We start from the raw sequence: 25,737 nt of genomic DNA on the forward strand, positions 1-25,737 counted from the left end.
GATGAAATAAGTCATCAATTTAACTCAGCTTCCGCAGTGACAAGGCGGTACGCGTCAGTGGCTCAGTGCACGTGCAGAAGTGTTGTCAAACCGGAGATGTCACGCTTTTCAAAGCACACTTTGGAAACTCAAAGAGCCACTTTGACAACAGCTACCGGCCTGGGGCTGAATTGGTCTTTGCAGAGAGCTGGTAGTCGTTTTAGGCAATAAAGTGTATGGATGGTTGCACGATCGGGACGAAAAACCCTTTCCATTTTAGAGAGGGATCGAGTGTACATGTTTAAACAAATATAAATACAAGAATCCGATTAGCATCTGATATCACTTCCGTAACGCTGAGATAAGATTATTTTCTTTATAACGTGACTGAAGGTGGTCATTGCATCACGAGAATAGAAGGAAATATCTTTCGTGATAGGACATGCATCGGCAGAATTACTTTGTAAGAGATTAACATTATTGTCTCTTGCGACACATGAATAGAAAATAAAACAGCTAACTAACAATTTAAATGATTAGTCATGTCAATGAATAGAAAATAAAACAGCTAACTAACAATTTAAATGATTAGTCATGTCAATGTTCCAATATTGCACATGAAGTACATTCGTACATGAAGTACACTATTCTCTTCAGAAAGCACGTTGCTGACAATTCGAGTCCTACAAAAGTGATATTTAGTGTGTATAATTATATCAACTGTGAATGAAACTCGTTCATCGATCCACTGAACAATTTCGGTTCTATTCGGCGTTCCTTGGCAAACTAGTCAAATGACATTTTAATTGATCTGTTTCTGTAATCTAATTGGCAAGTAGTTAACTAAATGTCCATATGTCTTCACATATTAAATTAAAGCACTATACCTCGCTTTGTAGTTTATTCCTTCATTCACAGCAACGCTTTCTTGTTACTTTCTGGCTGAGTGAGTTATGCCGTCACGGCGGTACGGATAAATTAATGAATGCAAATTGTAATAGCAGGGTAAACATCCGTGACATAGAACAGCATGTGGCACGTCAGTTGAGGACAATATCTGAAGTCTGAAGTGACACAGCGGTTCACACAAGCCGATTGTACAGTGGCTTTAATTATTAATAATCAGCCAGTCCACGTACGCTTGTTCTGTGGGGCTGTCTGGAATATATTATGCTTTCAGTTTAATACAGTGCTATGGCATGGCTGGGAAATACTCGCTATCCTATTTTTGTGGTCGGCGCCTTTGAAAACGGGAACAGAGAGCCGACTGACTTCGTTTCAGGCCCTGTAAAGGGGGGGGGGGGGGTGCCTTTTTGTCCCCCGTCTGAATTTCAAACTTTTTCACGTCGCAATTTTAAAAGCTTCGCATGTTGCTGTCGGAATGTCAATTCGTCCATAACCACTGATAATGAAGGATATGTTCGGGTCCAGAGTGCCTATTCTTGGATCCCTCAACTTGATTAATTTTGTTGGCAAAGAGTGAGCTTTCGACTCTGCTTTAGGACAGCGTCGGGGTTCTTTGTGACGCCGAAGGAGACACCTTTCTAGGGGGATCTGGGGGCATGCTTCCCCAGAAAATGTCGAAAAAGCTAAGACGTGTTTTCCTTTTTTCTGAGCGGTTACAGAGAGAACATGGAGTGAATTATTTTTCGAACGGATGGATCATTATGTACCTTGTTACTTAATTAGAGAAGAAATTTTCTATCAAAAAATGAACTGTAAGAGCGTATGATTGCATTCGCTCAATGCATGAGAATGGTCTTTACAAAGTACGAGATGGGAACATAAAAGGGTAAATGTATATGCAAGGCTATTTTCAAGTTGCCAACAAGCCGCTTAAAAAGCGCCAATGTCGCTGTCGATTTTGCTTTTTTCTTTGTCGCTGTCGTTATTTCACGGGAGCATCTCGTCGTTCGTCGTCATTTCAGCTCCTTCATGTCGCCGTTTCAAAGCCGTCACCCGTCAAAAATTTACCCTAACAGGGCCTTTCGTTTGCTGCCATGGAAGTGAGCGCGCCACAACAGACGTCAATTTTCCTAGCCCGTGAAAACGGAGTAGGCTACGAATAACTAGTCTAACCTGTAGGGGTATACAACTCTAACCTGCCAACTACATTGCTGAACAATTGCAAAATCACCTAAGATCACTGATGAAAAAAATTAAAACTGTAGTTAGGGTCTCCTGATAAAGTCTATTTTTAACAACACTATGTAACCATTTGCCGAAGGCCACAATCTTCCTTGCCTTAATTGTGCAGGGTAAACAGCAATGTTTGGAGCACTGGCGTGTAAAAACTGCTCGTCAGTGCATGCAAAACGGCATCTGATCCAAACTTATGCAATAAGCCAACTACCGAGGCAGAGTCTAAAATAGGCCAAAAGACGTAAAAAGAAGAATTTACAATAATGAAGAACGGTACATGTAGGTACCTGAACAAGAATAAGCCGTTGTTTGGCTGGAATAAAAACCATTCAAATCCCAACGGTCAGGCTATTATGCATGCTACTTGAAAAGTTAAGCATCGTTCTCCTTACGGCCTATCTGTGTGCCTAAACCGGCAAAAAAATTTAAAATTTTTAACTTTCCTCCTACATTTTTATTTCTTCAGTGGCAGAATTTTTGGCAAACAACAACTTAATGTACGCCAGACTATCTTTTGGCCATCTATAAACTTGCTTCAGGTTCTCAGCCTGTGAAGGAATGAGCGAAAAAAGGCGGGGACGAAAAGGATAGAATAACAGAGAGAGAGGGGGGGGGGGGGGGTTCCGCCCTGGCACTATAGTCTAAGAGCATGGACCAGGCTATTGATCATCTGCAAATGTACACGGCACTCTTATTGACTTAAAAGCGTCTGCACATAAACAAACAAACAAAAGCAAATAATAGCACAAGAATCAAACCAAATAAAATATTTAACTACAAAATCGTATTTTGTGAGCCACTAAAAAGCTGTCGCATGAGGTACGTATGAAGTACAACGCATTATAAGGTACAAGTTTATTCTGGCGACACAAACAGTGCACATGAAGGTTTTTAGAAGCATCTTTATTAATTATTATGTATAAATGCAGTTCTATCATTCAAAATTTCTCTAGCAATGTTTGCAGCTTTTGTATTTTATTGCAAGGTTTACTGTGTAGCATCGTTCGCACACGAGTTGCACTATTAAAAGAAAAGACGAACAAAAGAAACGAACAAAAAAAAAACAACTAAAAATGTATTGAGCGATACTGTAAACTAAAACTACCAAATGAGATTTCTTAGTCAGGGACTACAGTTATTGTGCGGCATTTACGTTTCCTTTTTTATTTCTCTGCTATTGGTTTATACATGTACATGTTTCTTGTCTTGACTGGAACGAAAGCTCATCAAATGAAATTTTACATAAATTTACAGACTGTTAGAACGTTTTGAGAGACCTGCACTCGTACAAACGAATGTCAGCTGTTGTGGCACCAGACATTGCATTTTTCGAATTTCCTAAACTCAGTATAACTCACTTAACATTTCCCTTTGCATGTGTCTCCACGCCTTCTTCCCTCAACATAAATATTGGGTTGGGAAAGGATGGTATGCAATGTAGGGCTGATGTGGTAGCTACTAATATCAAATCTCAGAGACGTACGATGACAAGTCTTCGTTGTTTTCAGTTCAGGCCTGCAAGACTGGCCCTGCCTTCTTTGCCTCCAGTTGTACACCTGACCCAGCAAACCCTGTACCTCCACGCTGTAGTGGGATGATATCGCTCTCTTTCAACTTCGCACCAGTAAAGGGGCATAGCATGTCTTTTTTGATCAACTTCTCTATGCAGTCCATGGTCACTACATGACCAGTGTTCTTTAAAACAGCACATGGGACAGAGTTGCCAAGGGCATCGTGCGTGACTGCGCATTTATACCTTTCTGACTTTGCTACCATTGGTCGACCATCTCCGTCATCAATTGGTGTTAGTTTTACTGGAATCAGATCTTTGATTCTTAGTGGCTTACTACTCATTGGACAGTATGTCTTGGTATCTGGCTTCTTTAGGAGTGTGGGTTTTGCTTGCGGTGTCAAGGATGGTACCCAAAAGCTTGCAAGGTTTTTATCTTTGTCATCAGAGTGACCTGCAGCTTAAAAGAAATAAATAGGTTTCTATTTCGTAAAATAATGATTTTAATGATGATGTTGATGATAGTAATTCACTTATCAAGCACCAATGTCATTATTGGATACACAAATTTTAATGAGCACTTAAAAAAATGAACTTACATAATTAAGGCTTTCTGGAATAAAATGTCTTTATTTAAAATTTGCAACAGAGGGGCTACTTCTTATAACAAAAGGTAACATGTTTCAAAGGTTTGGAGCACTTCAAAAACAAAAACAATTATCACCTAATTTGGTTAGAGTCCCATACATGTACACGTACATGTATTTCACAGGATTAAGTACATGTAACAACCAAACACAATTAGGGCATAAAATAAAACATAAGCACCTAAAATTATGCCCCTACATGTAGATACATGAAGAACTACATATTGTGTAACATCAACTTCACTGTGGGTTGACCTTAAGATTGGGACAATAATTATGGTGTTAAGAAATAGTAGGGAAAGGTGGTTTGGGTAATTACTCTAAAAGGGTCCCAAGGTAAAGGTGGGGAGGGAGGGGGGATCCAAGTGTAAATCCAACTATGAGGCCCTGCCAGAGGGGGGTGGGGGCATGTCACTTGTCTAAATTAAAAAATGTCTTGGTCGCTGTTTTATCGCTCTTTGTGTCACTGTCGGTAATTAAATTTAAGGAAAATTGCTTGTCCTTGTCGGAATTTAGTTTTTTTTCTAAGGGTTGAGGTTTGTCACGATTTTATTTTATGTGCCGTCGCTACTTTTTGTGCCATGTCCCTTGTCGAAATTTACCCTGGCAGGACCTGGACTATGACAGCTTTTGGGTGCTTTCCATTTAAACAGACCGGCTGGTCAAACCTTCTGATTGAACCAGGCCAACCAAGCAGAATGCCTCGCTGAACTGACCAGACAGTCTAACCAGACAGTTTGTCAAATGCAATGGTAAAATTCAATCTCCACCAGCTCAGGTTGGACTGAGCCAAAAAGACTTTTTCAATTGACTTCCCACTGCAAGTTCCCAAAATTTGGGTTAATGAAAAAACCCATTGTGTTGGACGCCAGTGAAATTTGAGGATAAATGCATAACATAAGAGGCACTGGTTCTGTTAAATAATCTATAGCATGCCTCTATGCTTATGTACTTCTCAAGGGAATGAAGGAATCAAGGAAAGCTAAAGAGGTCCTAAGAAACCAGGAAAGCTACGCACCAAACTGGTTACATTTCAATAAGGCATACATGACACAAACACTCGCACACTTGGCATCTCATGTTCTTGTTGAATGTTTATTATTACTTACCACTTGACGTGGACGGCTGTTGTTCATCGGTGACAGTAGATGGTCCAGCAACACTCTTATTCTTTGTGACAGTGAACGCACTTGTTGGTTTTGTGGTGATTCGTTTCTCCATACTCACAAACGATTCCACCTTGGATCGCTCTACTTCTTCCACTTTTCCAGCTTCTTCAGCTTCTTGCTTCTTCTTTTGCTTTTCAAACGCTTTTATTTTCCTCGCAGCCTCGGTTTTCTGATGCAACAAGCATTCTAAAATGGCTTCTCTGTCGTATAAGAACCCGTCCGGTGTCACAACAGGCTCGCGGCAAGGCTGAAGCGTCAAAGAACAACAATCGAAGTTCTTCACAGAATCTTTGCCCAAACGTACGGCTTTACTGCCATAACCGGAATTTTGAGTATCCTTCTTTCGTTCGTGATAGGTGTAAACTGTTCCTGCAGTGCAGTTTTTGCCGTGTCTGGTCATAGTTCTGGCGTTTTGAAGCACGAATCTACCACTAACTTCTTCACGAGCAACACAAAGATGGCGAAATATTTCTGTTGGCCAGGCTGCTAAGCTATACAACACAGATTACGGCCGGGATGCTAAGCTTTTCTCAAAAAGTTCAAGGGAGGGGTAGGGAAATTTCCAATCAGAAAACGTTTATTTGCATGTTTTTGTAAACATTTTTAGAATAAAAATTGCCATTAAATAAACCCACCTATAATTTAAAGCTGTTCTGGGATTTTTTTTCCTATCGAATTCTGAGAAAGATTCGATAGTCGATTAGATTCACCCCCACCCCACCCGTGCGTTCAGTGCAAACGCTCACGACTTCAAAATGGCTTCCAGAAGGTTGTTTCATGTTGCACGTGGATTATGTGGCCTGCGAACAGCGCAGTTAACTCGTACATCCAATCTTGTTCGAGCATACTGCTCAGGTATGTTGAAAGTTTCTGTTCTTTGGGGATCTTGTCCTACTTTTTTGCAAAATCTACCGATGTTTGACCCCAGAGCGAAAAGTACAACTCGCAGAAGAAAGGAATCATATTTCGCAAGAGCACGAAGGTTGTATGTGCTGTCCCACCCTCAGTGAAATGTTCACTGATTTGCCTTTTAATTCACAGTATTTGACACCCAAACCCATAAACAAGTTAATATATTTTTGAAGGGTGTTCCACAGTTCCAAAATTATTTGTTCGACCCAGGACTCCCAAAGGGCCATTTCATTTTATATCCACAGCCTCCCCCGCCCCCCTGTTGACGAGATTTTTTTAAAAGGGGCTTTGAAAGTCATTTCTGATGGGGTAGCACCGTCGACATTCTTTAAATATAATGTTTTGAATATTTCTGAAGAAGTTAGGGGAAAAAATTGGCTTTTAATTATTTTTTTTCCTCAGAGAAAAACTTTGACTTGCCTCCTCAATTGGGTAAAGGGGGTCGCGCGGGGAGGGGGGGGGGGGACTAGGCCAGGGCTGTGCAGCTATAGTGCTCATCGGTACCATTATCAGTGCCAGTTGCTGTAGTATAAAACAGCTACAAAAGTATTGTTACACCTTCTAAAATTAATAGAATGCTAGTTCATCAAAGGTTCCCCCTCTGCCCTGCACTTTGTCTGTTTGCTCAGGCAATTTGCCGGCTGGAATTCTGTATTTAGAGAGGACCACTGCTAGATTCAGAGACTGATGTATTTTACGTTATGCTGCAACCATGTCTCCCACACCACAATGTAGATATATCTAGGTAAAGTTTTCATTTTGGTGACCAGCATTTTCTTCAGTGGTCACTGTCTTGATGTCTCTGAAAGATGACCAATAAATATACATTTGATACAAAGCTCTTTGTAATTGGTTCTTAGCATCAAGAAGTTTTGAGATGATCAAGGCTGAAAAGAAGGGAGAGAAACAAAATGTTGGCTTCATTCAGCTCAACCGACCCAAGGCCCTGAATGCACTGTGTGATCAGCTGATGTCTGAGCTAAAGGATGCCCTTGATGACTTTGAAACTGATAAGACTGTGGGTGCCATTGTTATCACAGGAAGTGAGAAAGCTTTTGCTGGTAAGTAACACTGACAGTAAAACTACCACTGGTAAAAAAGGTTAAGTCTGCATCTAACCTTGTGGCCCATCTATCCGCAGACTGTCGGACATATGCAGACTGCAGACAGCAGACTGCAAACTAAGAGAATATGTTGTGTTACCATTACCATTATTGAAAACTACCATAAACAGGCTAACCCAAGTGCTATTCAGGCGAATTAGAGTGAATAGTAGGCTAACCAGAGTGTGTAGTCCGCTAACCGGAGTGAAAAGTCGGCAACTCTGCAGTCTGTAGTCTTCAAATGTCACACACCAATCAAGCTGGAGCTTATCCTGGTTTCTGTAGCATTAAGGGACTAGGAGTATTTCTACTCTCCTCTTAATTTCACCGCCTGGATGAGATGCTAGTCCATTGCAGGGTAACTTCCCCTGCTTAAATTTTTGGGTCTTTACCTTACTTTATTTAATGAGCTACTTCAATTTAATTAAAATATTAAACAGGCATGAATACATACATACATGTACATATATCCCCCTATGAAAAGATGTGTAGACCTACAGACTAAATAAAATTATTATACAATCATTTGTAATAATCTAAGAATCTTATAAATGCTCTCAATAATGGTTTTATTCTGAACATAGATTTCTTCTAAAAGTGATGCTGAGATGTGAGATTAATGCCTGAGTGAAAAGGGAATAAACAAAAGTCAATTTTTACAGTTACACTGTAATCAGTGTTCCGAAGTCTACTTGTTTTTACCATGTAGTTATATTGTAACATATTAAAGGGTAATATCTAATTTTATTGTCTTGTAGCTGGAGCTGACATCAAAGAGATGGAGAATTTAACATTTCAGCAGTGCCTGATGGGAGATTTCCTTAGTCACTGGACCCGAGTGACTCGATGCAAGAAGCCTGTCATCGCTGCAGTCAATGGATTTGCTGTGAGATTGAAAATTAGAACTTCTATATTTTTTAAGTATAATTTTTTATTTTAATTTTTTTTTTAAGAGTTTTAAGGGTACTTATATCCTCCTTCGCAGATGTTCCTTGAGCTCGTAGTGTGTAGTTCCATCAAATATTCATACCTCCCCCACGGAAGGGTTTTTACCTAAGACCCCCCACCCCTCTGGAAATTCCAATTAAGCTTCATACATTTCTTTAAAGTTTTTGGCCTTTCAGACCCCTCCCACCCCCAGGAATTTCCAATCCCTTCTGTGGGGGGAGTATGGACATTTTCTGGAACCACACAATGTGTGACGAGCCCAAAGAATGTATGAGCCCAAAGAACATCTGCAAAGGAGGCTAGGGTACTTATGTATTTACTAGTTATTATTAAATATATTGGTTACAGACATTTTGCAATGGAATAATAAGTTTTTGTTCTTATACAATGTTTAAATGACAATTTGTTTTGCAGCTTGGAGGAGGATGTGAGTTGGCCATGATGTGTGACATTATCTATGCTGGAAATAAAGCTAAATTTGGTCAACCAGAGATTCTGCTTGGAACTATTCCAGGTTTGACCCACAAATGATTTTAAAAAAATAATTATAATAATCAGTGGTGAATCTTGGGGAGGGTCAAGGGGGCCTGGACACCCAAGTTTTAGTAAAAGGAAGTTTTTTTAGAACTCCCCCTGCTAACAATTTTTTGGGTTCATCACACACTCGTCCCCACTCCCTCCACCAGAAAGAAAGAAAATAACAAATAACAAATCAGTGAAATCCAAGGTTGGATTTGCTAATTGAAATTCATCTCTGAGAAGGAATTCAGTGCACCAAAATCCTGATTTCGTGTTTTATTGGGAAATCTGAAATTCGGATTTGAAGGTTCAAATCCAGTTTCTCCGTCAAACGCACCCTCAGTCAGAATATGATAAATTGACCACTTAGCTTCCTAGGTATTTTTTAGGTGCTGGTGGAACTCAACGTCTTCCAAGAGCTGTGGGAAAATCCCTTGCTATGGAAATGATTTTAACTGGAGACCATATTTCAGCAGAAGATGCGCAAAAATCAGGTTCATGTTATTTTTAATGTAAACATTTTGTTTTATTTGATGGTGAATGTATAAGTAGTGAATTTACAGCGATTTCATTGATCTGTACTCAACATGTCATTGGCTGAAGTAAACAGTTTTGAAATCTATTGTTCCTGTTCCGCTTTGTGATTGGTTAACTAAAATGTCTTGGTGACCCCAGTAACAGTAGCCTTGCAGTTAGCCTCAAATACAAGCTGTAAGGTAGTTTGTAGACGACTTTACTTATAGAATGTTGGCAGAGATGATAAGTAATGCACAGAAAAGGATTTAAGAATCAATCCGTAATCAGGCATTCAGTGTTGCGGACATCACAGCATGAGAGAAATTTTTATTTTGTGACTTAGATTTGAATAAAAAGAGTTTTTCCTGTCAACATTATATATGTGTCGTTTAGATATTATGTCCGTTTTTACATCGTCGGTGACTTTTATGTTCTAAACTTCCCGCCTGCTTTTAAGTCCATAAGCACGCACTTAAACATTTCAAAGCCAATGTGCTTGACTGTATAAAATATTATTTGTTGTAATTTCGTTTTAATTGTAATTATTAGTTCGTTGTAGATTTTTAGAGTACAATTGAGTTATTTTGTCTTGAACTGTAGGTCTTGTTAGCAAAGTCTTTCCCGCAGAAGAGCTCGTGAATGAAGCCATCAAGACTGCTGAAAAAATATCTTCTCTATCCAAGATCGTTGTTCAAATCGCCAAGGAAGCTGTTAATACAGGTACTGATAGTAACAATCATGATGAAGTATCAAAATTATTGAAAACGAAGTTTGCTCAGTCGAAATTTAATTTTGTGTAGTTAAGGAGGCTCATAACGTTTTCCAGCACTTTTCAGCTCTTATACTTTGATGGGTTAGTACTACAAATATTCATCAGTTGCTGCGGCAATTACAATATCAAACAAATGTCCAATCATTGCTGAACAAGTTGTGGTCATTTTCATTTCGTCACCGGTAACCATAGCAACAGTTTAATATGTTAAAAACACCCTTAATTTTTGCTTCAAGTGCTTATAACTCAAGAACAAGTTTGGTGATCCGGCCCATTTTCTATGATAGAATAATGATCAGCATGCCAAGATACATGTATTAATTTTGGCAAAGTTTTAAAAAAATATGTTTTGTGAGTTCAGAGCCACCTTAAATTTTCGAAGTTTTAAGGTGGCTCTGAACCCACAATACGAATTTTCCAGTTTCGTGGCGGTCACACTATTTTGCCTCTCGGCTGGGCAGATGCTTATTCTTGACTAAAATTTCGTACTGTACAGTAGAGTAAGGGTCAAACATGTAAATCATCTTTACCTCTGTCGACGAGTGAGCCCATCATAGATGGCACTTCACTGTTAATAATACTTTTACCCTTGTTTATTTGTAAAGGCTACGAAACGTCATTGGAAGAGGGTCTTCACTTTGAGAAAAGAGTGTTTCACTCGACGTTTGCTACGGTAAGTGGCATGATTGACTTCTATCTGCTGTACAGCGACCGCTGACTAATGGAACTTGATCGGTTTCCTATCTCCAAGAATTTTACTGAGCCCGCGGTTTCGGCAAACATTTTGCTTAGCAATATGACGTATCTCGATGGCCACGAGCAACCTCGTTCTCAGGGCTTTTCCTTTGGTAATTTGGGGAAAAGCCCTGGGAACAAGGTTGGGCGACAAGCTCTCTTTTTGTCCCTTGTTTAATCATCCGCCACGAGAGAGGCGTCTTAGACTCCACTCGTTATTTAAACTGTTGCACCTGTTTAAAGGGCTGTCAAGAAACTATAGTTTTTTAGCATGACTCTCAAACTGCAACTAAATATGCCACAAATTTTGGTTTTGTGATTTTCTTTGCTTTCTTTTATTTCCTAGAACGATCGCAAAGAGGGAATGACAGCTTTCGTTGAGAAACGCAAAGCCAAATTCACTGACAGCTAGTGTCGTGCTGCTCTGTACGTCTGCACACAGTGCCTGACGTGGAACTAAAGGTCCGGAGTGAAACAGTTGAACAGAAGAGGAGAAAATACTGAGGGTTTTTAGCTTAGAAAACTGATGTGACGTGATATGCAAAGCGCATTAAAATCTGCCGCCCTGTAGTTTCCGTTAATAAATTAATTTGCATCAAAAGGCAAATAAGTCTCAGTATTTTGTTTGCTTCGTTGTAGGGTAGCACGTTGTTGCTGTGGGTGCAATTCTGGTAATTTGTTCTTTAATGTACTTTTTATTTCTTTATTTGGGCTTTTTTCTGGGGGGATTGTTACCTTTTGAGTCGAAACAGTCGTTATTCCGTAAAAAGGCAACTTGGACATCACTGGTCAAGTTGCGGACGAAAGTGTTTTGGATATTTAAATGGCTCTTTCTACATTATGTTGTGTGGTTAGTACTCATTTTCGTCCCCCGACCATATTGCTTCTTTACTGCGAGAGACGCAAACGTTTTGAGAATCTCGGTGTACACATGGTCAAAATCTTTGTGTGTTGGCTTCACAGCCCTTGCTTCACACTCCGAAAATAAAAAGGGCGGGGCTAAATGAAAGCTATAGACTGTTTTAGCTAAAGCTGGCAAGGGCAATGAATCTTGCTTAAATTTGAGCATTAACAGAAGCCGGTACTTTGCTTCAAAAGGGACGTGCTACTGGTTTTACACAGCGAGTTTGAAATGTCAGTTGTTTATAAATGGCCGCCTGTAAAATAGAAAGCAGACGCCGCAACATCACAAGACTTCAAAGCCGTCATTATTTACAAGTCGACCGCAGCAGAGCTATTTTTCTTTTCCACTAATCGCCAACTCTTCAGTGTTCTATTTTTAGCGCATAACGAATTGACCAATTATTCAACTGTAAACCAATTACAGCAGACTCTGTTACAGGCTTCTGCATGCCTGTCGGTCGTACACAGAATAGAAGAGCTCTGTCATCGAAAACGTCCCTTATATCATCTATATCCGTATATGCCACACTAAAGGGTTCCCCCCATTGGAGGGGATGGCCGGGAACAGGGGGTGGGTTATATTCTTGCTACCCTCACCCAGAAACACTATACGTTGAGAGAGTATGGTAGAGTTTGACTTTGTTTGGAACAATAACACAACTCGGGTTACGGACACGGCATCTTTACAAGGTAATAAAAATAACTGAGCTATATAGTTAAGCTACACTGAGGAAGTAACCGTTCCATCTAAAAAGGAAAACTCATTACTGAAATAAGGTTTCTGCAGAAAAAAACAGTAACTGCAGAAAAAATTTCTTTGTTACAATTGTAACCGAGATCAAACATAGCGAGTGATATAATTTTGTTAAATGTTGGAAAGGTTTATTGAAATTTCTATGTTACGCTGCGCATGCATCGCCAGTGGTTAATATTTGAGTTAGATAATTCTTTTGGTATATAGTTATTGTTAAATAGAAAGAATGACGATATTATGTCCAATTCTAGACATTGGTATAAAACAAAGCTTACCATATGTCCTTTTTGATATGTTCCCATTATTATATTATTTATAATCTTGACATCCATACAACGTTACTTTGAGAAATTTAATTTCTTATAAAAGGAAAAAAAAAAAACTTGCCGTTGATATAGCAAAAATCGTTGTTGAAATGATCCAGGATGTCGTATATGACGAAACAGCATTTTTCAAGGTTAAAAAAATTGTAATTTTTTTCGCCAGTAATAAATATCTGAGTCAAATAATTAAAATCTCTGCAGTCATTGATAAACAAAATGCAAAACAAACCTCACCATATGTTTCTTCTAACAAAGTTCCCAAAATATAGTCTCATCATCAAATAACTTGAAGCGTAACACTTTTTTCATGCTAAAAGAATTGTTATTTTAAATAATTTTGCAGTACTCAAATAATTTCCATGAATACCGTTCATGGGTAGTGTTGTTACAATATTCAAATAGAATTTGCTATTCAGATATTTTGATCGAAAAAGGCGTGGATTTAATTTTTATCAAGTTTCATTTCAGTTTTACATTTTTCGACAAAAATACTCCTGTTTGATTTGTCATAACCTAGGAAACATTGCTTAATTATAATTGCATGACATCAAATTTGAAAAAGACTCCAGTTGGCACAAATTTTCCCACCTTTGATTAGTTTATTAAGCTAAAAACTCCTACTTTAGTATCATTTTTTAAGTCCCAAAATAAAGGATATTAAAAGTCAAATCTAGTAGCTTCTTCAGATTTTTTGATGCGGGAGACTTATGAGGACTCCTAGTTCTAGTCAGCGGGTGAGTCCTCCTAAAGTAATTTAATTTTATTATGTTCAATTGTAAAGCATGTCAGTTAGTTTACACTTAGATCGTCACTTCTTTTACATGCAAAACAAAATGCTTCGTATGGGGCTTTCTCATATGAGATGGCAACGTCTCGTCAAATCAGAGGACCTCGTGCTTAACGATGTTTTTGTTTGTGAATAAAGAAAAATGAAATGTTTTGATATTTGATCATCAGAAGCTCCGGCGTTGTGCCATCAGACAAGGTGCATAGAGATTTTAAGGATTGAATAACGTTTTAAGGAATGTGGCCTTAAAGGAAAACGAGTTAAGAACCTATATATCCACAATAACTCTCGTTCAGGTTTGTATATTGAGCAACACGCTAATACGTTGCGATGATTCTAATTTATGTGTTCATATCATTATGCAACTGTATAAATGTCAAGTTTTGCATAAGGAGCCCAAATATGGCATCAGCCCCAAAAGATACATGTCCGACAAAGATTCTGGGATGTTCAACGATGTACCTTTCTTTGATGTCACTTTTCCACTAAAGAGGGGAAAAAAATCAGCTAAATCATTCATTTAAAGCGTAGAAGCCCAGTTCAGGAATGATTGTTATCACAAACATAACATTAAAGTACAATTTCATTTTGTCAATCTGCAGCTGCCATGGGATTATTTTCAGGATTTTGCAAGATGACCAAGAAGATGTTCTTTGTCCCTGTTTTTGTGTTTACTGCCAACTTGGTATTTACAACGGCATCTTTTTCAAGCTTGAACAAGGAAATGGTTTTTCAAAGACTTGAAGGTACGAGCATTTTATAAATCTAGAGTGAGAGATGTAGAACATATAGATGCTTGGTAGAACTACAAGGAAGGCGTTATTTAACCTTGCCAACGAAAGATTCGCGGAAACCTCAGAAGTGAGTCTGACGGACGCGCGTTGCCTAAACATCGGTAATTTTTGACTCTTCAACTTGGCTCAAATGCGACAAATATACAGTTATCTGTGAGGATTAGTTCTATGGGATTAGCTTATTTAGATTATTTTCCCCCGGAAATATGCCTTTTCAGACTCGTTTATGACGTTTGAAGTTTAATTATTTTTACAGATATTTAAGTATTTGTAGGTTGATTTAAATAATTTGAAAATGTATTTCAATATTCCATATTGCCAATAATTTTCTTTTTATAATTGTCTCCCATATGTATAAAAATGTATTTACCATTGTGAGGGGAATTTCGTGTTGTAATTCTCTGACTTGAGGATTTTTTAAAAATCTATCAACTTTATTGGTCTTAAATTAAAATACATATAAAATATAATAAGTTAATAGTGATATTAAAAAAAGGACCAAATAGGAACTGCGCGAATGGGAAAAGTTACCAATGTGAGGCGCAACCCTAAAAACTAGTAAAAATTGTGATAAAAATCTGAAAATTTAATACAATATTACAATAAATCTAATCAATTACAAATAGATTTAAAACAAGATGCAAATGATATTAGTCAGAAAAAATTAAGAGCAGTGACAAGGGCAGTTACGGAAGAGGAACCAGGTGCAGACGTATGGTTAATTACTGTGGCACGTTATTTTGAATAATATTTTTCTTCCTCCAAATTTTTCGATTACAATTGGTAGATGACATATAAATATAGCGATATTTTCATCCATAAACGTCAAATTAAATTTTTATTCTGTATTAACGGAGAGAAAACAATGCTGCTGCAATTTTGTAATAATCAATCATTTTGAGCGAATTCCGTCCACTGGATGATTGAGCAAAAATATCACTATAAGTTTGTGAAGTTTGATCATGAACAAAAGAGAGGAAAAATAATCAAGTGCACGAGAATTCAAACTTCATATTGAAAGATCCGCGAAAATAAAAAGAGCGAACATTTCTCTGTATAGTAAAAACTTGAAGTTTAGTATCACCGGTGTTACCGCTTGCATCATCTCATATTGTGACAAAATATTTCCCGAGAATTTGATTCGGCAAATTTTGCGGAAGTTTTGATGAATTTTTTTGAAAATGAAAGTCATTAAGTAGTTCTCTTAAATCAGTCAGTCTAAAAAAATGACGGCTTGAAAAGTAAATGGGATATGTCGTCTTTAAATTAAAGGGGCTAGGTCACGGATTTAAGGTATTTATTTTCGTTATTTAAGGACGTTCGCGCTAATTGTTCATGCGCATCCCTACTGCGCAACGCCATGCCCGCATGCCACGCCATACTTTGAGCGCGCGCGGAGAAAAATTCTAAGTTAATTGAGTTGCTGTTCCGCTAGCTTCGCTTGCAATTTGCTCTCTTAAATGGTCGGGACCCCACATTTTTCTTAACGGATCACTTTTGTTAATTAATATCACGTTTTGCGAGAAAATGAAAAAAAATCTATCGAGTGGAAGTTCGATTGTCAACTGACGTGAATTCCACTTTTGAGCTTTCCTTGCCCCGACAGTTCAAATGTTACCAGGGAAGTTCCAAAAAAGATGAAACTAGAGAACAGACCATCTACAAATGTGACTAATATCGTTATCCCCGATCACTCGCTCGATATAACTATAACCCGTAACCATGCTGAATTACGTGCGCCAATCGAAATCAGGGTAGTTTTCCACACGCTTTCTATGAAACGAAGTCGGTGACCCCACTCTCACGACACAAGTAACTCACACTGACCGCAGCAAAAAAATTAAAGAAATCTATCGAGTAGAAAATTTTCGCGCGAACGTCCTTAAGAGCCCTCACCTTTAAATTAGCAGAGCAAAAGTCTATAATTGGCAAAATCACGGCCACATAACAAACAAGGATGATTTCCGAGCATTGTAAATGACACTTCAATTCAAATAAGATAAACTGAAAAAAAGTCGGGCCCACGTTTTTCGAATGCAATCCGTTTCAATCCTCTCGATTTTTGCCCATCCATGCCCCCTTTTAACCTTTTTGTGTTTAATGAGTTATTCTACAGTTTTTGGCCGTTATTGTGGTAATTCAGTTAATTCTATGAATAGTTGGTCAGTGCCGAAATTGCCTAAAATTGCGTGATATAGCCCCTTTAATATTTCTTTTTTCCAAGGAAAAAGCTCTGTCATATCCGCCACTGACTTTTGTTTGACATCTAGTAAATGGTTAAAGTACTAAAACGATTTTTCTACACTTATGCTTTGTTAGGTTTAAAACTTGTTGGACACATCATAGAAACGCTGAATATTGATGAAGTTGGTTGTGGATTACAATGTGTTAGAAATGAAAAGTGCCGATCCTATAACAGCCTCGTCGATGGTAACCATGGGAACTGGACATGCCAAATAAGTGACCACTCAAGACAATCAAGTCCACAAAGCTTGATTCAGAGTGCAGAGTCTACTTACTATGGTAAATATAGAAAACGATGTTTTTAACTTTTTCAAAATCCTTAGAAGACACAAAATCCATGCTAGCATGGGCTCAGCATTTTTCCTTGCATTATTCGCTTCCATTAATAGTAAGCTTTAGAAGAAGTTAATTGTTAATAATGATGGAAAAATCATGGACGGCTCGTAGTCTCCACCTAATGACTGTTGCCAAGTTTACTTGCTGTAAAATAGAACATTTAAACAATATCAGTGGGGATTTGATAGCGTATGTTTTCCCAATTTGTGTCCAATATATGTTCATATTAATAATTGAGTGAAAATTTGAAAATAAAAATAATACAGTGATACAAAAAAAAAAAAAAAGAAAAACAACAACAACCAGATGATTAGAGTGTATTTCAGAATTTTGAACTGGGATGAGTTATCTTACACCTTTTTCTCACCCCTGGAGTGTCAGTGATTTGACAGCTCAATAAGGTTAAATTAACAATGCAGATATAATTTATTTTCTGCTTTTATTTTCTGCTTGCGCCAACAAATATGATTCATTGTTGGCGTGATAAGAAAATTCTGAGCATAATTTTAGCATAATAAAGAAAGGGGAAAACAGTAACAATAAATGCAAAACAAAAAAATCACATTAACAAAAGGGACCCTGTAAGTGTCGAAATTACACACAAGAGATTCTTTTGATTCGCGTTTGCTTTGGTTTTGCATTAATTACTATGCTTGGTGATTGGTTTAAAAAACTTGCTCTGTTTTCTTGTGCAATCATAAGTAAAACCAAAACCAATCGTGACTCGCTCATACATGTTTTCCCGCGCTTGAGGTCTGCTACATGCAGGGCTTCTGAAATTTCGCGCGGTCGCGGAGCCGCGAAATTCAGGTATATCCGCGAAATCCCGCGAAATTGACAAAAACATGTGAAATACCGCGAAATTCGCTAGAAATTCGACCAAATACATGTCAGTTCAACATATTTGAAACAACATATTTGAAACTTATTTTGGCTGTTGGAGCTGTTTACTTTGCCATTAACGTGCAAATTTATCTTGAAATTTCGTCAACGCCACGAGTACACATCGTACCAAACTACCAGGCGTTCTTAGATTGATGTTGCGAAAACCTGGGGACTGGTGGCAAAAAAGACTTTTCGTTAACACTACACGAAGTGAAAGCAAACTGCTGTCTGTAGTAACATGTATTCAATATCAGGCTCTAGACCGTTGAGCGAAGAGTACTTAAAAATGAGATGTAATATAATAAGAAAGAAGTAGAAATTCCGATATAGGCCACTGCGCCAAAACAGAGTTTCAGCAACAAAGATTTGAAATGCCTTTCTGTAAATTGACTAATAAAGCTTCTTTGTTTCTGATTTAAACTATAGAAATAGGTCTCGGCTGGTATTCCTCTCACCCTGCACGTTCTTGTAAACACATCCGGGACACTGAAAACTCCAAAGGCGACGGGGAGTACTGGATCGACCCGGAAAACGATGGAAACCCTCTCAAAGTCTTCTGTGACATGACAACTGATGGAGGTATCTAAAATGTTTACGCTGCTTTTAGCATGTTTAGTTAACAAAATGTTCAAGACAAGTGGAACCACGAGCCGTTAGGCGAGTGGTTTCACTGCAAAGTTGTGGACATGTTATGGCGTCATTTCTATGGTCTATAAGAGTGTAGACCATGGAAAAAGGCGGTCGATTTGTTTTATACCATAACAAACTCGAACAAGTATTTATCAAAAGCGATGCCTGACCGTGAAGTAACTTTCCCAGTGGGACGTAAAGATTCCGGCCTGACACGTAAAAACGACAATGATACAAAAGAAGATGAACAAGAATTCAAAGAATAACAATTTTAATTACCTTTTCCTCCTAATTCGTAGCCCGCGCGTGTGCGTGGCGTGATCTGACGTCACTTTCATGGTCTATACCCTCATCAACCATAACTTTTGACCAATCAGCGCGCGAGAATTCTCTCGGTTATGGTATAATAGTTAATACAAGTTCATTATACATTTTAACTAAGCGCTATATGAGTTAGGAGAATAAGTAAATCTGACTTAAGGAGCTAAAGCAACCTGAAGCGAGCCAAACTTTGCATGATTAACGATTTTAGGTATTTAAATTTAAAATTAGACTACGAGCCAGAGTTTTCTATGAGCAAATAGTCAACGAGTCGTAGCCGATTTGACTATCGTTCGTAGAAAACGAGGGCGAGTAGTCTAATTGTTTTATATTACTATTTATATTTATACCATGGTCTGTGTTTTCGAACTTTTCTTCTTCGACTTCGCGACAAATTGCAAATACTTAGAGAGAGTGCAATCGCAAGTAAATGCTTATACAAATTCCAGCGTACGTGGGCTTCCCTTTTGTAATACTTCTTTTATAACAGTCTCAATCCGTACTGTATATATGAAGCATATTCAAGAGTATTGTAGTAGTGTAGGTTAATTGAAAATTAGGCGGAAAATTTGTAATTTGTTACTAGTGTGTAAGCTTGTATTATAAGGTAAATAATGCACAAAAAAACTGTATAAAAGTAGAGAAAAAACTGTAGTCTATAGAAGTATTGTTACAGTAAGTAGTGTAGTATAAGTATTGAATTGTAAGTAGTGTTCTTTTTGTTGCAATAAAAATAAAATAAAAATAGTAAAGCCAAAACCGATCGTGAATCGCTCACACTTGTTTTTAATTAATGCAGCTTCTTTGTTTCTGATTGAAAATATAGAAATAGGTCTCGGCTGGTATTCCTCTCACCCTGCACGTTCTTGTAAACACATCCGGGACACTGAAAACTCCAAAGGCGACGGGGAGTACTGGATCGACCCGGAAAACGATGGAAACCCTCTCAAAGTCTTCTGTGACATGACAACTGATGGAGGTAATAACTAAAATCGCGGTAACAAACATGGCGGAAAAGTAGTATTTGTTCGAAATTTCGACGACAAAATGGATATTCAACTTCCCGGGAAGCGGTGCATAGAAATGTTCAGATCACCATTGATTTCCCTGTAAACTTTCTCGACTGGATCCATTATTTCCGGTTTATTTTCTAAACGAAATCTACCAGGCCCCAATTGTTCAAAGGATGGAAACGGTATCCACCGGATAAATCACTATCCCGTGGATAGCGTAGTTAACACTTATCCACTAGTTATCCACCCTTTGAACAAATTAGGCCAGATTTTTGTGATTTGTGAGCTCTTACACGTCTCCAATTTATATTCAACACTTTTTGTTCTATTGAGTTAACGGTGGGTCTGACAACTGTGGTGTTGCACAGATTCCACATTTTAAACAATATCTTTTTTTTATTAATTAATTAATTTATTTATTTATTTATTAAATGGCCCATATAAAATACATACTAGTTATGCAACGCTTTCGAGTGGTATACTATGGAATATCCCACGAGTCACTTGTATTTTCTCGGTATACACAAGAGCCTTTAGGCGAGTGTGTATACCAAGAAAATACAAGTGACAAGTGGGATATTCCATAGTATACCACGAGAAAGTGTTGTATAACTATTTTATACCATGCCATAGAAAATACGCCTTCTAAATTTCGTCGAGAATACAATCGCAGCGCACGATGGGAAGGTTGGGTTGAATACCGTCGAGTATACAACGGCTTTCCTGTATTCTGATTGGCTGTATTTTCTATGGCATGGTATAAAATACAATACAATACAATACAATTACGAAAGGTGCCATAAGGACGGTAAGCAAAGGAGGATACAATCCCCATGATGGCAGACTACAAAAAAAAAGTCAACAAAAAAAAAATCGACAGCAACAAACAAATGAATTAGTTCTTGCAGGAAACATGCACATGAAGCCTGGCGGACCGACAGTGGCAGCCTTTTTCTCATTTTGACAATTTCATTATCATAGCTTAACCTAAAAATATCTATTTTAAAAAATATACTTATTTCTAGGAGGCTGGCTTCTCGTCACCAACGTTGTGTTGCCGGACAGCTCTTCTTTAAGCTTGGTGTCTGATTCGTCATACCGCTGGATCAGCAACTATCACAACAACAGAATGGCCATAACAACGAGCGCCATGAATGAGCTGAGAGCACACTTGTCTTTCACTCAACTGAGATTCCACTGCAGCAAACAACAGGCCCGGACGTTCCACGTGATGACTGTCGCAAACAGCAGTGGCGAGGCAGTGGTCCAGTACTTCAGCGGTCAGACGGACGAGCTTCCTCTTGCCTGCAACTCTTTTCATAGAATGGATGACGACAACTCTATGTTAGCTGTACAGTGTGATCAGTGGGGATATGATAACGGATTATACCATGTCGGAAAGTGGGGGTTCCAAAAAGTCATGGGCAATAAAAGGATGGCAATTTTGCCCGCATTTGTAAAGAGTGTTTCTCACTGGAGAATGGAAGCTGAGAAATGGTTTTGCGATGATGGGGGAATGTCTCTCACATTGTTACCTGGAAATTTTTGGAAAATATATGTCCGCTGAGTCATTTGCTTACCTAGTGGCACAAAGGGGGAGGGGGGAGGGGGTATAGATCACGTTTCATGGAAAATAAAACGGCCCTTTCGCAATTCACGATTGCAAAATCACGGGTCACGGCTACTATGGAAATCACGATTCACGATTAAAAAAATTAGCCATTTCACATTTTACCGGAAAAAAGGGCCGATCACGAATCACAAAAATACCCTTAACCACCCCCTTCATGCATGCCTCTGTAACAGACCTGCATTTTTCCAGCGATTAGACAAAATTAAAGTCGCGTAAACAGATCAAGGTGAACAGAACTCCACCAGCAGGGGTTTTCTTGATCAATGACGACCAAAAAGAAAAACTACCTCAGTTTAAGCAATTCCGCAGAAATCGCCAAAATGACCTTGAATGAGACAAAAATATGTTCGTCCGTAACAAGAAAGAAAGTTTTGAAGATTACGCGAGGGCTAGGGTTGTCTTAATTTCACCAGGGTGAGTACTTCAATATAGCAACAAAAAAAAACACTGGCTTCCACCAGGTCTGTTATATAGAGGTGTGTACATATTGCAATGCATGTAGTTAAACATCAGCTAGCTGTTTTACTGTGAATTTAGTTTGTTATTTTCAGTGTTACAAATATCGCGTAAAAGCTCTGTTTCTCTACCTTCTCTTTTAATGCCCCCTCTCTAACAACCCTCCTTGGTAGTTTAATTTTTGTAATAACTCCCCCTCCCATCACCCCACCTCCCTATTAACCCCCCCCCCCCTTACGTTTACCCCGGTAGTGAAAGAAATGTTATGGACAAGACGGGGCAACTTAACGCTTTTTAAGTTATCCATAGTCCACATATTTTTTTGGTATATCCCCTACTGTAGCTGATATATGATTTTAAATACGCCCCCTCCCCCTTTTTATTAAGTCCCCCGTCACCCCACCTCAAATTGAAAGAAATAAGCTTCCCGGGGCTTGGCAGAGAACTAAATAAAACATTTGGGGGAGCGGGGATGGGGCGGGGGGGAGAGCCCCCCCCCCCCCCCATGGGGCCCGGGTCGTCCGCCCCGTCCCTGGGTTTTTTTTTTTTGTTTTCTGGTTTTTCCCGGGTCCCCGGTTTCCCCCCCCCCAAAAAACCCCCCTTCCCCTCCCCCCCCCCGCCCCCCCGCGCGGGGAAAAAAAAAAAAAAAAAAAAAAAGAGCTTTTAGGGTAGGCGATCTTTGCTGACGTCATTGTCTACCGCCTTTAGAAACAACAGAACTCAAAACAGGAAAAGCAAGATGAGATCTGGTTAATATCCTGTTACTGTGCATGCTCTGAAACTATGGAAACATAGGCCTATATTCCTGTTCATGACTGTTAGGCAACTATGATACAGTCATACAGATTTCTTTAAATGTGACATTTTTCAAAAACAAAAAACATCCCGGTCAGTTGCAAACTTGCTTTTCGGTCCTTTATTTACCACGGGTGAGATGAAAGGCAAACAGCTGGGTGGCAGTCATGGGCGAATGTCAGAGCCCTTGCAGCAAATCGCAGTGGATGGAAAGAGAATGTCAAAGCCTTATGTGCCTAATGTCATGGAGAGATAAAGGGATATAGAATGACACAGTCGTGCCTTTTGGCATGGAGAGATATAGAGATATAACTGTGATGTAGATACAATGTATATAGAATGGCACAGTCGTGGTCAAGATTCGTTTCTTTACATTCTCCAGTATGCTTTAATTGTGACTAGAAAATCAAAGACTGCTTTAACAAAGATCACCCTAAATAGCAGCTAACAAGAGAGGTTGATCTATAATGAAATGTATTTTGCCGATTCACTTATTTCACAATTCTGTAAGATATAAATACCTATTCTAAATGACAGTAGTACAGTTCAATCCCGATAACTCGAAACTGTGAGGAGAATCTCGGAGGATATAAGTTATCGAGAATGGGTAAGAAAATTACCCGAAAAGGAATAAAAAAAACCTCTGAGTTATCGAGGGTTCGAGCTATCGGGATTCAACCATACATAGAAAGCTTGGGTATGTCCCGCGATGGATTGCAATTATTTTCGCTGCAAATGTATCTTTCCAGGGTGTTGTTTCCCCAATGGTTGATTCATGCACGTGATCATTTCCCGAAAACTTGTTAACACAACAGCCTAAAGTTCTAATGGAAAACCACAGAAAAAAATAAATAGAATAGAAATAAATGCCGAAGCCGTACTAAACCTGCATTACAGTATTTATTCGATTAAACGCCCTGGGCGCTTATTAAATTTTTGGAGAGTGGGCGCTTATTAATTTTTCACCATTTTTAGCAAGAAGTACATTTATATTGCAAGTAAATAATAACAAAACGTGAAGATGTACCAAAGCTAAATTTTAACTTTTCATCGAAATTTTCTGTTAAATACTAAGAAAACTCGAGACTTCGTCTCGATTCATTCAAGAATTTGACAGTCAATCGTTAAACTTTTAAACAGCCAATGAAATGATTGTAGCGTGCGCCATTGAATGTGCATGCAACTGGCTTCCTTTTCAGTACTCGAAAAAAGTCATATAATAAATCCTTTATTGACCAAGCTTGTTCGGTCAAGAAGGCACGCCAGAAAAGAACGAGGCCAATATCCTGCCATCTCAGTGACCTCACGCTTGGTCAATAACCCATATGTATTGTTAATTTCTTATAATAAGGTACATCATCGGTCACTTCAAGGATCGAAGCCATGCCAATCAAAATTGGACTAGAGTGTTCCTTACCAAATAGGATGAGATACTCAATAGGACGACACAAACTCGTGTAAACCGTTGTTATAGCATTTATAACAACTGTTAAGAAAAATAAGGAAAAGTTTACCATTTCGGTGTGTCAGTGGAGGGCAACAGTCGAGTATACTTTCGAGATCCCTTATTCAAACAATTAAACTTTTCTATAGTATATTTGACACATCTAATTGATATTAAGGGCGCTAATTTCATTTCCCAGAACTGGCCGGCCGGTCCGGTACTTTTAAATGTAAAATGAGCCTTTTCCACGAGATTTTCACCCCAAAACCAGCACAGTATTTTGTAGTATTACCTAAGGTTTTTGACTACTTTTTTATTAAAACTTCTGATAAACATAATGTTAACACACGCTTTGCATCTAGGTCAACTTTTTATGTTCCAAAAATTCGAACTAACTATGGCAAATTCAATATAAGATACAACGGACCTATATTATGGAATGAAATTGATGAGAGATTTAAGATTCTATCTCCTTATTCATTTAAAAGAGAATTATCATTGCATTTCATTAACTTCTATTAAGTTTTTCTACTAATAATTTAATTTTGGTATTTCTGCCATTTTTCATTTTTTTTCTTTCCTTTTTCTTTTTACTATTATCTTTTTGCTGTTGTTGTTGTACATACGTGTTTAAGAATTATTTGTTCTGTAACCTACCACCTTAATTAATTGTGTAAAATTGTAAAATGTAAAATGCCTCTTTTCTGACGATATATGTATTTTAAATTAATAAACGGTGGTCACCCAACTAGTTTAGCTTTTTAGTTATTTTGGGTGACCAGCAACTGTATGTATTTTTAATTTATTTATTGTTTAAACATTTCTTTTTGTAATTTTACAGTTCAAATAAACTTTTGTTGTTGTTGTTGTTTGTTGTTGTAGTATTTTGTGCATTGACTGATTTCACAGAACAAGTCTGACTAACAATGGATTTCTGTGCTCGAACTTACTGGTCTGACCGGCCAGTTCTGACAAATGGAAACCGCTCTAAGATTACTGACTCAAGGGATTCACTTAAAACGTTTAGTGAAAAAAGTTTGTAAATAACTGCACTGGTAGCTAAAGCCAGCCGCACACTAGAGCAACTAGCTGAGCTATTCACCTCACGTGCCTGTTTGCTCAGCCATTTATTCACTGCACATTTTGCCGCAGACAGTGAGGAAAGTGCTCAGCAAGTTTGATTCGGAAGCCGCCATGTTGAAGCACGTGAGCATTCTGCGTGTGTTTATTGGTCAGTTGATATATCTGGCTGAGCAAGTTTCTCATGTCGCCCGCACACATTGAGGATCCTGCCTCGCGAGGCAAAAAATATCAAACACGATAGATATTTTCCTCAAGGCCTCGCGAGGCAAAATTCTCACGAAAAACGGTCCGCACACGAGACAAATCTGCTGAGCAAACGGCACGCGAGGGGGTTAGCTCAGCTAGATGCTCTAGTGTGCGGTAGGCTTAAGCAGTGTCTTTGAT

At 38.4% G+C, this 25,737-nt stretch overlaps 4 protein-coding genes across 5 annotated transcripts in view; 2 read left to right on the forward strand and 2 right to left on the reverse strand.

Annotated features, from left to right (window-relative positions):
• LOC144633817 (transient receptor potential cation channel subfamily A member 1-like) overlaps window positions 1–1,007 on the reverse strand; it is a 37,688-nt gene extending 36,681 nt beyond the window's left edge. The window contains exon 1 of the mRNA XM_078492697.1: window positions 867–1,007. The gene's annotated coding sequence lies outside the window, so the exon portion shown is untranslated. The remainder of the gene's footprint in view (window positions 1–866) is intronic.
• A 1,964-nt stretch (window positions 1,008–2,971) lies between these two features.
• LOC144632350 (nitric oxide synthase-interacting protein-like) lies at window positions 2,972–5,924 on the reverse strand. Of its 2 annotated transcripts, none has more exons than XM_078490978.1 (2): window positions 5,388–5,924; window positions 2,972–4,085 (listed from the first exon to the last, which is right to left on the reverse strand). In XM_078490978.1, the coding sequence occupies exons 1-2, from the start codon at window positions 5,845–5,847 to the stop codon at window positions 3,631–3,633; spliced, it is 915 nt and encodes a 304-aa protein (XP_078347104.1). In that variant the 5' UTR covers window positions 5,848–5,924; the 3' UTR covers window positions 2,972–3,630. The 2 variants fall into 2 exon arrangements, with proteins under 2 accessions (XP_078347104.1, XP_078347103.1); XM_078490977.1 differs by having other exon boundaries at window positions 2,974–4,091.
• A 267-nt stretch (window positions 5,925–6,191) lies between these two features.
• On the forward strand, window positions 6,192–11,568 carry LOC144633850 (enoyl-CoA hydratase, mitochondrial-like). Its single transcript, XM_078492737.1, has 8 exons — window positions 6,192–6,302; window positions 7,220–7,420; window positions 8,221–8,348; window positions 8,825–8,924; window positions 9,319–9,423; window positions 10,046–10,165; window positions 10,823–10,890; window positions 11,299–11,568. The coding sequence occupies exons 1-8, from the start codon at window positions 6,203–6,205 to the stop codon at window positions 11,362–11,364; spliced, it is 888 nt and encodes a 295-aa protein (XP_078348863.1). The 5' UTR covers window positions 6,192–6,202; the 3' UTR covers window positions 11,365–11,568.
• A 165-nt stretch (window positions 11,569–11,733) lies between these two features.
• The window catches only part of LOC144633818 (uncharacterized), a 29,444-nt gene continuing 15,440 nt past the window's right edge, over window positions 11,734–25,737 (forward strand). The window contains exons 1-6 of the mRNA XM_078492700.1: window positions 11,734–12,545; window positions 14,322–14,465; window positions 16,833–17,036; window positions 18,405–18,557; window positions 19,756–19,908; window positions 20,968–21,405. Of these exons, the coding sequence (XP_078348826.1) occupies window positions 12,479–12,545; window positions 14,322–14,465; window positions 16,833–17,036; window positions 18,405–18,557; window positions 19,756–19,908; window positions 20,968–21,405 (1,159 nt within the window). The 5' untranslated portion in view covers window positions 11,734–12,478. The remainder of the gene's footprint in view (window positions 12,546–14,321; window positions 14,466–16,832; window positions 17,037–18,404; window positions 18,558–19,755; window positions 19,909–20,967; window positions 21,406–25,737) is intronic.

The sequence above is a fragment of the Oculina patagonica genome, chromosome 12, assembly GCF_052425735.1.
Source record: "Oculina patagonica isolate OP01 chromosome 12, crgOcupat, whole genome shotgun sequence".
Classification (NCBI taxonomy): Eukaryota; Metazoa; Cnidaria; class Anthozoa; order Scleractinia; family Oculinidae; genus Oculina; species Oculina patagonica.